Genomic DNA, 12,268 nt, shown 5'->3' with positions numbered 1-12,268 from the left:
TCCAGTTCATAAAGGTTCATATGAAGTGGAGAAGTATAGACGAGTGAGTCTTATTGCTGTAATAAAGTAATGGAAAAATTAATTAAGAATCATATCCAGGATATTCTTGTAGCATGAGTCCATCATGCTACAGTATGGTCTGTGGTCTAGGACTGATTTGTCTATGGATGAAAAACCTGAGTTTCCAGGATAAGGTCCATATTAAGAATCCTTCATGATGATGCAAATCAATAAACTCACCTCTTTAAAGAGACCATTAAGGAAACGTTAATGAGACCACAGAATAATGTCATTAAAGAGAAATTGGTTATGACAGATCTGCTTGCTTTTTTTATAATGAGTCATTAGGGAAATAAACCAGGGTAAGAGTTATGCTGCCGTTTATTTGGATTTTAGCATTGATAGCATTCCACATGCCTGGATAGTAAATCCTGGTGAGATGGGTAGAAAATTATGGATAGACAATAGGGAACAGTGTTTAGAGTAAGGTGACAAACATCCTGTATTTAAGGATTGTCCCCTTTTTCAGCCACTTATCCCACTGTCCCAAGAAAATGCAAACAGAATGCCATATTTCCAGAGTTTTTTAAAAATGTGTCTTTAAAACATATAATTAAGTTTCTCATTGCTCCTCTTTTTCGTAAATTCTAACCTAACTAATACACAATTTGTAAGGAGGTTTACCCTATATCGAATAGATGGCAGTGTAATTCATTCAAATGTTATTCAGATAACTTTCACATAGTTTCCACAGATGGCATTATAATACATAAGAGTCGAAAATATGAGAGTTGACTTTTGTCTGTAGCATGGCCGATGGAATAGACACATGCAAATGAATTCTAGTATTTTCTTTACTTATATAATACGTACATAATCATCATGCATATCATGGATTTAGGCCTAGCATGGCCTGTTCCGGCCTTAGAAGTCATCATTGAATCGTTTAAGAGGATGTTTTGGTTTTCTTTTTCCTAATGGCTTGTACTTTAATTCTTATTTTGGTAATCTTTCTGTTTTCATTCTCTGAACGTGTTCCATCCATTTATGTTTATATTTTTTAATTTTTTCTATTACTGTTTCTTGGTTTAATTCTTTCATTATTTCTTCGTTTCTTTTGTGATCAAATAGGGTATACTTTGCAGTTTTTCTCATAAACTTTATTTCTGCTGTTATTAATCTTTGTTTGTCTTTTTGTTTTATTGTCCAGATTTCGCTTCCACACATTAAGACTGGTAGGGCTAATGTATTGTATACTTTTAGTCTGGTTTGTTTTTGAACTAGTTTTGGTTTAAATATAGAGTTAATTACACCTGTTATTTTTAAATATTTTGCAATTTTTATATTTATATCTTTTTCATTTTCATATGTGATCATACATCCTAGCTAGTTAAATGAATTCACCTGTTCTAAGATCTTGTTATCTATTACTATTTTAGTTCTTGCTGGATCTTGTCCTTTAAAGGCCATAGTTTTTGATTTTTCTGTTGATATTATCATACCATAATCTTTGGCTATCTCATTTAGATCTAAAATAGCTTTCTGTAAGTTATCTTCGGAATTTGTAATTATTATTTGGTCGTCGGCAAAAAGGAGAGTGTTTAAGTTCACTGTAGGAGAAAATTTAATTCCTTGATGTAAATTTTTATTTCATTTAAGTAAATATTAAAAAGAGTTGCTGAGAGGGGACATCCCTGTCGGACCCCTTGGTTTATCTCTTTTGTATATGATAGCTTGTGATTCAATCTTATTTGTATTTGATTATTTTCATATATACTTGTGATAGCTTTTAGGATATTATTTGGTATTTGTCTTTCTTTTAACTTTGTCAAATGCGAACACTATAAATGCAGTATGTGTTTCTAAATTGTATTCTCTTCTTTTCTCTATTATTAATTTTAGGCAAAAGGCCAGGTCTATACATGATCGTCCTTTTCTGAATCCATTCTGTACTTCTAAAATAAAGTTTTCGGAATATTTCGTTAGTTTGCTATTTAAAATATTACTATATATTTTTGTAACAGGAATTCTGCTATATATTTTGTAACAGGAATTTAGTATACTGATACCTCTATAGTTTTTTGGGTCATCTCTGTTACCTTTTTTAAAGATAGGAATCACAATTGCTTTTTTCCATTCTATTGGGGAGATACCAGTTGAATAAATTTTATTTAAAAATAATGAGTCTTTCTTTGAATCTTGTTCCTGAGTATTTATATAGTTCTGAACCTAGCTTATCTTCTCCAGGTGATTTTCCGTTTCTTGTTTCTTTCAGGCTGATTTCTAATTCTTCTTTAGTTATTTCCTTTTCATTTTCGTTAATTGTTTGCCAGTTGTCTTTTTTAAAATATTTATCTGTCCACAATTCTGTGTAGTAATTTAGAAATTCTTTCTAATTTCAATTCGGTGTTTAATTTTATGTTTTCTTTGGTATCTGCATTTAAGTGTTTCAAAATCTTATATACATTGGGTCTTATTTTATATAAATTATGTTCTAAATTAGAAACAAATTTGTTCATTGATTCTCTATGTCTTTTTCTGACTTCTCTTTTAGCTATGGCTCTTATTCTTTTATATTCTAATCTTTTACTGCTTAACCATTTGTGATAGGCTTCTTTTTTCCTTTTGATTACTTCTTTGATTGTATCATCCCAGATTTTCAGTTTTTCCTTTTATTGAATTTTTTGGTCTTTCCTAAGCTTTCGTTTGCTGCTGCATTTAGTATCGTTTTTATATTAATCCATTCTATTTCTATTTCTTCATTTTGTTTTATTTTATCTAGAATTGGTTAATTCTTTGTTCATATGGCCATTGTACATTTGTGTCATTCAGTAGGCTAGTTTTATAAACAAATGTTTCAAATTTTCTTTCTGTTCTTGTTACTTGTAGCCATTTAGGTGGTAATCTTAATTTTATTTATCAAGGAAGTGGTTACTGCTTATTTCATATCCTCTGTGAACTCTAACATCTAGTGAAAATTTTGATGTCTTTTCATTTAATATAAAATAATCTAATATTGATTTCCATCCTCTTGCTACCAAAGTATATTTATGTATGTCTTTATGTTTATAGAAGGGATTCATTATTTTTAGGTTATTATAAACTACAAAGTCAATCAATTTTTTACCATTCCTGTTTAGAGTGTGTTCTCCATGTATTCCTATATTATTATTAATTTTCGTGTTTCCAATTCTTGCATTTAAGTCTTCTGCTAAAATTATATAATCATTTTTATTTATTTTATTATATATGTTTTGTAGCTGATTATAAAAATCAATATTATCCTGTTCTCTTCCTTCTTCTGGGACATATAAACCAATTATTGTTAAATAGCCTCTATCTATTTTTATTCTAGCTTCTATTATTCTTTCATTCCATGATTTATAATGTTTTAACTGTTTTGAAAGGGAGTTATGAATCCAAATCATGACGCCTGCTTGTGCTCTTTGGTCTGTCAACTCCACTGTATATCACATTAAAATTTTTGGTTCTCATAGTTCCTTTTAATTTCTTTTTTGTTTCAGTGATGACTATTTTAAAATTTCTTTCATTTAATAGTTGGTCTAATTCTATTTCTTTATATGCTATTCCTCTTACATTCCAGTTTGCTATGTGTATTATATTTTGTCGTTTCCATTTTTGCTTTACCTTTTCCATTCCAGGGTTGTTTTCCATAGATTCAATCCGATGATCTTTTTCTGTCAGCTTACAAGTAGAATTATGTTCTCCATGTCAGGGGACTAGCCTGACGATGGAATAGTTCATTGGTAGGGCTGCTACCTTAAGGCTTCTGAACTCGCCTTCTTCTGAATTTAAACCCATAGGAGGAATAGGGTATATTGAAGGGGGAAAGGGTAGATTATAGAAGAATTATAGTAAGTTTTATAGAGAGGGCATAGTTGTAAGGCCAGAAATGAAAAGATCCCATGGCCCTCAAGTACATAAGGGTCATAAAATAAGAAGAGTTAGCTGATAAGGCCTTATAGGAAAGATTAAAGTAAGTGGATCTTCCTCAAAGTAGAAGAAGATAGATTCAGCTAGAGATCCATGGGAGTGCCACTTCCCTTACAATCAAGATGATTGCCCCTTATGGCCCTGTTGGTCCACGAGTCCTTATTCAGTATATTCGGACCACCCCACCACACACACACACACACACATGCACGCACACATACACATGGTGGGCTCCCCTATCCGCCACCCAGGGGGTGCGCTCTCTAGGGGTTACAGGGTCCCCCCCCTGAGAGAGTACATACATAATACATTTTTCAAAGTATTCATGTGCTGGTGTACACTCTGTAACATTATTTGAAGGATTTAGTGATTAATTATAAATTGAATTTATTGAAAATAGGTTGTGAGATGCCTAGGCAAAAATGTATTTTCATGAACACATTGAAGAAGAATTCTCTTTTTCTAACTGAAAGTCATAATGTTAACAGTAAAGTTTTACACACTGTTTGTAGAGCTGAATTTTCTATTGAACATTCATTCAGATAGTACATAGCACATTACTAAAAGCAAGCACAAAGAAACAGTTGCAGCAAACAGTGCAAGTCATTAATTACCCTCTTTCATGACAAAACAAAATGGAAATGTGAATGGAAATGTCTCATTTTACAAAAAGGATATTTCTAGCTTTTCGTAGTATTACACATAACCATTCATTTTCATGAGGTATTTTATACCTTTGAAAGGAATATAAGTGAAATTGTTGGAATTCCAAAATCTCTTAAGAGAAACATCTGAGACAGTAGTGGATCATTGCTGGCCTGGTTGGCCGAGCGGTTAGTGTATCCACTCTCCAGCCAAAAGGCTGTAGGTTCGAATCCTGCCATGGGCATAGATGTTTGTGATTGTCTGTGGAAACACTAGTGGTGATGGCAGGCAGTAGATGGTGTCGGTGTACTTGTGGTTAGTTGTGGTTGGTGGATTGAGTGGTGGAGGCAGACAGTTGTAGAGTAGGTGCCCTCCCTTGATGAGTCTTTGGACTCCTTGGAGGTGTCACATAATAATAATAATAATAATAAAATACTTATTCTAAAAAAGATTCACATATGCACAATATATGAAAGTATAGTTGTAAATATACTGGTTCCAACTTAAGGATTGGAACCAGATATAGTATACCAACTTAAGGATTGAGTAATTTGATATTCATCAAATTACTCAATCCTTAAGTTGGTCCCAGTTTTAATGAGGTATTTTATACCTTTGAAAGGAATATAAGTGAAATCGTTGGAATTCCAAAATCTCTTAATATAAAAATCTGAGATAGTAGTGGATCAATTCTGTCCAAAAAAAGAAAAAGAGTGTACAAACAGTTCGTTTTTTATTGTTAGGATAGATAATATGTGGAATAACCTTCAGCAATGAGTTATAGAATTAGTGAATTAATGTAACTAAAAGAATGAGTTATATAAATGGCAAGTGATCTTTAATAAAGTGCTAGAGAGTGAAAAGAAGCAGTGATAGCCATAATTCCAAAGAATGGCAAGCTTGATAAATGTGAAATTGGGGAAGAAATTAACCTAGCATCTGTTTCTGCATGAAAAAAAAGGAAAATTTTGATAAATAGAATTAAAAATGATATAGAAAAGTTGCTAAAGCATGAGTAAGTTGGTTTTAGAATTACTGTACATTATATTTTTACCTTAAAGGATATAAATGAACAGAGTATAAAACTCAGAACTTCCTTATACCTAAATTTTATATATTTTTGCCCAAGAATATGGCAAAAAGTTCACCAGTTCTTAATAATCTCAAGCCATTCTAATTGTGTTTATTATACAGTAAAAGTTTTGTTATTGCACAGCAAACATCATCAGAATGGTTTGAGATTACTAAGAATTGGTATATAAGACAAGATAGCATGATGTCTGGACTACTTGTTAACATAGTCATTGAATAAAATGAAATCTTTCATCACAGTTGGGAGATCTAAGTTATGCAGAAGACATAGTTCTAATATCAGTACAACACATTTAATATCATCACACTTGTATATCAGTGTATTTAATCAGAAATATTGTATAAAACAGCTGAAAAAAGTTGGACTTTAAAAATAAATATGAATAAAACAAAAGCTTCTAAACTGAACAATAAATGCCAGGAAAAAAAATAATAAAATTGACCAACATATAGTAGAAATGCAATTTGAGCTTTTTATTTATTTAAATTACTTTTATATGGCATCCACCCACAAAAGGTTTTGTAAAACTAAAATCTATTCATGTGCATGGGCTCAAGATTTTTTTTGTTTTTATTATATATATATATATATTTTTTTTTTGTTTTGTTTTTTATCTAGTTCAGAAACCCTGCTCTGGAGACCAAACATTGAACTTTTCAAACCACTTCAGGCCTCCAGAGCAGGGTTTCTGAACTAGATAAAAAATAAATAAAAAAATAAAAAATAAAAAATATATATATATATAATAAAAACAAAAAAAATCTTGAGCCCATGCACATGAATACTGGGCAATTAAATTCATCTCCCACCTAAAGACACTCACAAACATCCATGCCTATGGCAGAATACAAATCCACAGCCTGTTGGTTGGACACTAGATATGCTAATCACTCTGCCAACCAGGCAAAACCATACCTAGAAGCTAGTGTTCATGCTGAAGGTGAGTGAAAAAAAGTATATAACACAAAGATTCACAAAAGCAAATATTCCTTTCAGAAGATTGAATAATATATGGAAATCATCTGAATATCATAATAAAACTAAAAATGTGAGGATCTTGCTATTATATGCAGAGACATAAAAACTAACAAAGAAAGAGAAATCCAAATTAAATGTTTCAAAATGTTTATGTAAAATATGAAATGTATTTTAGCAACAGCATCCAAAAAATGCAAAAAAACTATTGTCAGTGAAATAAAAATATGCAGTAGAAGTGAACTGGTTATACACTAAAAATGGACAGAGATGTAATTCTAATAACTCTGACATAACATAATCCTGTAAGGAAAAAGGAAAAGAGGAAGACCTAAACTAACTTGGTGATTTAAAAAATAAAAAAAAAATAAAAATAATGGCTAAAAGAGAGAGGGGGGCAGTATTATTTGCAAAATACAGGATTAACTGGAGAAGATGGATCCTTATGAGTACATGTATCAAGAGAATAGGTTAATTATTATTATTTTTATTAGATCTCTGTGGATCTGAAGACTTATTGGGGGAAGTCCTCACTGGCACACAAAAAGATCATGAATTATGTCTTAAAACTCATTCACTGTTTCTGCACTTACCAACTACTTCCTATACAAAGAAATGGTTTCTCCCCCCCCCCCACCCTTTGCTCACAACCTCCTTATACAGCTTCCAGGGATAAAAACCTTTTCTCTTCTTATCTCTCTCTCTTCATTCTCTGAAAAATCTCCACCACATTAATATGATCCAAATGATATGTTGCTGGTCTGGTTAGCCAAACAGTTAATGTATTTGCTTTCCAACCAACAGGCTGCAGGTTTAAATCTCATCATGGGTACCATACACATGCTCATGGTAGAAGATGTGTAGACAGTTGTATACTAAAAGTTTGAAAAAACTTTTGATAGACTGCCACATGACAAACTGTCGAATAAATTGAAACAGATGGAATTGGATAACAGACTAGTGAGTTGAATTAGTGACTAGCTGTCAAATAGGTAGACAAGTATCAGAAAGTTATATATGGAGGTACAGTATCCTGAAAGAGGAGAGTCACTAGTGGTGTGCTGCAAGGGTCTGTACTGAGAACATTGTTATTCATCTTGTATATTAATGATATTGGGATGGGTTAAACTTGAGATATGGAATTCTTTGCAATGCAAAATTGGGGAGAGCATTGAGGAGTCAAGCCGATGTTGTGGCCTTACAGGAGGTCTTGAATAGACTATGAATGAGTGGGCAGGTAACTGGAAATATAAATATCAGTTCAGTGTTGCAAAGTGTAAGGTTCAAAAATTTGGTAAGCAACACTGGGATACAAAGACTTGGTGAGAAAACTTTGAAGGAAGTAGAGGAGATGAGAGATCTGGGTGCAGTGAGGGACAAGGACTGGAAGTTCAGGGGCATTGCACAAGTGGTGAAGTCATCACATCAGATTATGGTAATGATGCAGAGGATCTTGATGTGCAGAAATAAAGAAGTTACAGTTCCATTATGTAAGTCCTTGATCATGCACAGATTTGGTCATCTGGTTTTTATCGCAATGAGGATATGTTAGAAAGGTTCCAGAGAAGATTCAAAAAGGTGATCCACAAAACTGATCTTTGGAATGTGGGGTGTGAAGACAGATTGAGGGAGTGTAATCTGCAAAGCCTCGTGAATAGGAGGAAAAGAGGGAATATGATTGAGATATAAACAGTTAGTGTATTTGCTTTCCAACCAACAGGCTGCAGGTTCAAATCCCACCATGGTATTACCATTTGTTACCATGTTAACATGGAAGAAGTTTTTCACAGAATAGGAGAGGTGTGGGATAGAACAAGAGGACATCCCTGGAAACTGTGTAAGGAATGTATGAGCAAAGGAGTTAGGAGAAGGTTCTTTGCATGGAGAGTGGCTGGTAAATTCACTGCCTGAGAGTGTTGTGAATGCAGCCACATTGAACGAGTTTAAGGCATATTTTAATGAGATTTGTGTGTGATGGTGTGTACCTCCTATGATGAGTCTCTGGCTCCATGGAGGACTGATGTTAATAGTAATAATAATGTCTTTAGGTGGTAAATGAATTTTGCTGCCCACTGTGAAACTTTCACTCTGCTTATTGGAGACCTGAAGTAACTAGAGGAAAGTTTCTGAAGTAGGGTTTCTGGGTTATAAGCCATTATCTCCCGCCATGCTACTAATAATACTTAATGCAGTATACGTTTATAGTTTTTCTTTGGTGGAGTTCACATTATTAAAAAAAAACCAAAAAAAAAAAAAAAAACCCTCAATTCTAAAAGGGTTTAAAATTCATGTCAGAGATCAAAACAGCATTAGATGTACCAGAATTACAGTCCCTATCAGTAGGTTCATTTACACTTCTTTTCATTATATTTGCATCCTTGGAAAGACTGATGTTAGAAACCGTTATGAGATACCACAAACTCATATAATCATCAACATTGAGGAGGGCAAGGCAAGTCCACCAGTTGACCAGACCACTTCATAACATTCCCTTAATAATTAAAAGTCCTGAAACAGCCATAGTTGGAATAAGACCGTTCTTCCAATAGCGCCTCCGTAGCACAATTGGAAGAACGACGGTACATTGCGCCCTTCGATTGGAATTGGCCTAAGTTCGATTCTCGTCGCGACGGGAGGAATCTTTATCTGGTCGATTTCAATCGATGGTGAGTTAGCCGATCTCATACGGAGGTAGCAGGGTTTTTTCTCCTGGAAACTCGGGTTTTTCATCCCGCATACATACAAATCGGCCCTTCAGAACACACGCAATTTACAGACAAAAATTACTAGTTGTGGTGGTGTTGGAGGTGGGCGGTAGATGGCGTTGATTCGTAGTAGAGGTAAGGTGTAGAGACAGTTGAAGATGTCCTCCCGCGATGAGTCTTCGGACTCCTTGGAGGTATCAGGAATAATAATAATAATAATAATAAAGACTGGGGAGAGAGACAAAGTAAAGTCATTTGATATTTTAAGCACCACCAGTTAGAGAAATCACAAAATCTAATTTCAGTATACTGTAGTTGTTTCTGTAAACTCAAAAGTTCTGTCCTGTCCAATAGTATCTTGCCTGCAAATTGCATGTGTTCTCTGGCCAAAATTCAGAATATCTACTTATTTAATCTACTTTATCTACTTACCATCTGCTTATTGAAATATAGAATGAATGACTAAAATGAATTTGATATTTTAATAAATTAACTTTTAAACTGCAAATTTTATGTTACACATTGTATCAATAATATTTTTAATATTTTATAAAAAAAAGCCAATAGTTTGAATTTCACATCAGACAATACATATTATATTTAATTTTTTTTTTTTTACAATAAAAAAGGCCAGATGTTAGATACCTTGGCTCGTAAATATTTATGGGAAGTAGGACTAAATTACCACCATGAAACAGGTCATGGAGTAGGAGCCTATCTAAGTGTATGTGAAGGTAAGTTTTGTTAATTTTTTTGCATGACAAGTTCTTTCATTTATTCAGAAATGAGTTAAAATGCCAAGAATCTTCAATGAAATAGTATAGCAGCATAACTCAATAAGTAAATTAGCTTTAAAAAGAGGCATCTTAATCTTTGAAAAGTTTGTGACCGAGCTTATTTCATAGATACTTATACTTGGATTTGGAGGGGGAGAGATAGCCCATGAAAGACGTGCTGGCACAATTTTATCAGTACTAAGTTTTGGAGTATATCATTAATTATTATTGGATCTCTGCCCATTATTGTCACACTTCTAGCCTATTCAAATCATTCTGTGAGTATGTATATCAGTAGCATCCCTGGTTGCTGTGCCTATCTTTGCATCATCAGCAAACAATTGAAAATCTATTGTTGGCAGATTCACAATCTCCATATACCACATTTTGATGCCAGTCTCTCAGCCACCCACTCACCCATTCATTACTTTAAATTCCAATCCCATATTTTCCAGTTTATGCAACAGCCTTTCATACGTTGATGTTTAGTACAGAAACATGTCTAAAGATAATATCTAAGGATTACTAAGCCAATATTTCACCTTGATCACCAAAGCTTCTTCATAGGCACAAAGATATATACCAATCAAATAAACACATTGCCAGTAGGAAGACAAACATGGAGTTCTTTAGAATACTGTTCTTAATTTCACATTTGCAAACAATCTTCTCTCTTCTAATGAATTTTATACACAAAAATAGAGTAATTTCACCTTACCAAACTTTTTCCACAACGAAGTTACAATATCTTCATTATTTCTGCCAAAAATGGACTTAAATCTTTGCGTTTCAGGAACAACTCGATGGGATTTCTCAGCAATGGCTTGATTCTGCTAGGACTCGAAATTTTTACCTTCAGCTCTGCGTAGAATCTTTCTCCATTTTCAAGAAATCCTGCTGTCCGACATCTTATCTTAACACAGATGCTTCATCCCCCCCTTTACACGAACTCCCACTAACTTCCGAGCCACCAAACAGGAAAACGATATGACAAGAGAGCTCCTCCGATACGGCGCTCGTCCCCTTATATTCTTCATTAGAGCACCCTCTTTTTCCTCAGTCCCCTTTGCACACGACCCATCTCTTTTCTCCCCTTGGGTTCATCCCATGCTCTCCCGACGCTGTTATGCTCTTGCATTCCCAGAATTTGCATCAAAGTACGTTCCGTGTATGCTACTGCTGCCAGTGTTACGCTGTACACGTGTAGTTTTATACCTTCCAAGAATTATTATTTAGTAACTATTTAATGACTCACAGTTATTTTTATACAGCTTAAGTGAGGCTTAAATTAAATCAGATTCTCCCTCTTTTAAGACATAACTCTAAAAAAATCTTAATATGATCACAATAGCTTAAATATATGGTACATGAAATAAAGAATGAAAATTTTATACATAAAGTGAAGAAGTTTCACTTTTAATTTTAGCTGATGTGCAGGTATTTCTCTTTGGTAGTAAGTTTAGTATGTTGGATTCTGAATGAATGATTTCTTTGCAAGATTCCTTCATTCAGGATCCAACACCTTCATACCATGTCTATTACAACAGTTATTCAATTTAGTCAGGGAATCTTGCAGACTTGTAGCAGATTTATTAAGAAGTATAACATCATCTGCATAAAGCAAAGAGTTGAGATTAACATCTCCAATTTTGATATCAGGTTTAATACCACTTTCCTTCATAATATGATCCATATACATAATGAATAACAGGGGATAAAGTACATCCTTGTCTGACACCAGATTTAACATTAAACCACCTTCCTGTACTTCCTTCAATTCTAGCTGCTGACTTACAACTCAAATAAAGAATAAGTATTGCTTGATATAATCCCCATTGACACCATATAACTGTAGTGTTTCGATAGCTTCTCTCTTGACACCTTGTCATATGCCTTTTCCAGATCTACAAAACTTGAATACAGATCTTTGTTATTCTTGTAGATCTTTGTTATATTCCCATGATTTCTCAACTATCTGTCGCAAAGTGAAAATCAGATCCTGACAACCTCTATTTGTCCTGAATCCAGCTTGTTCTTCACCAAGCTTTTCTTCCATAATCTTTCTCTGTCGTTTCTCAAATATACTTGCATATATCTTACCAGGAACACTCAGTAGAGAA

The 12,268-nt window shown here is 33.6% G+C and overlaps 1 protein-coding gene across 1 annotated transcript in view; it reads left to right on the top strand.

The window, feature by feature from the left end:
• Window positions 1-12,268, top strand: part of LOC150095193 (xaa-Pro aminopeptidase 1-like) — a 606,338-nt gene that overhangs the window by 541,041 nt on the left and 53,029 nt on the right. Inside the window, exon 21 of the mRNA XM_090410814.1 lies at window positions 10,002-10,106. Within this exon, the coding sequence (XP_090266940.1) occupies window positions 10,002-10,106 (105 nt within the window). The remainder of the gene's footprint in view (window positions 1-10,001; window positions 10,107-12,268) is intronic.

This window comes from Typopeltis vanoorti, chromosome 20 (genome assembly GCF_054136105.1).
Source record: "Typopeltis vanoorti isolate ZY-2024b chromosome 20, IOZ_Tvanoo_1.0, whole genome shotgun sequence".
Lineage (NCBI taxonomy): Eukaryota > Metazoa > Arthropoda > Arachnida > Uropygi > Thelyphonidae > Typopeltis > Typopeltis vanoorti.
The sequence above is the reverse complement of the archived record's forward strand: the minus strand, read 5'-3'. Positions and strand labels throughout refer to the sequence as shown.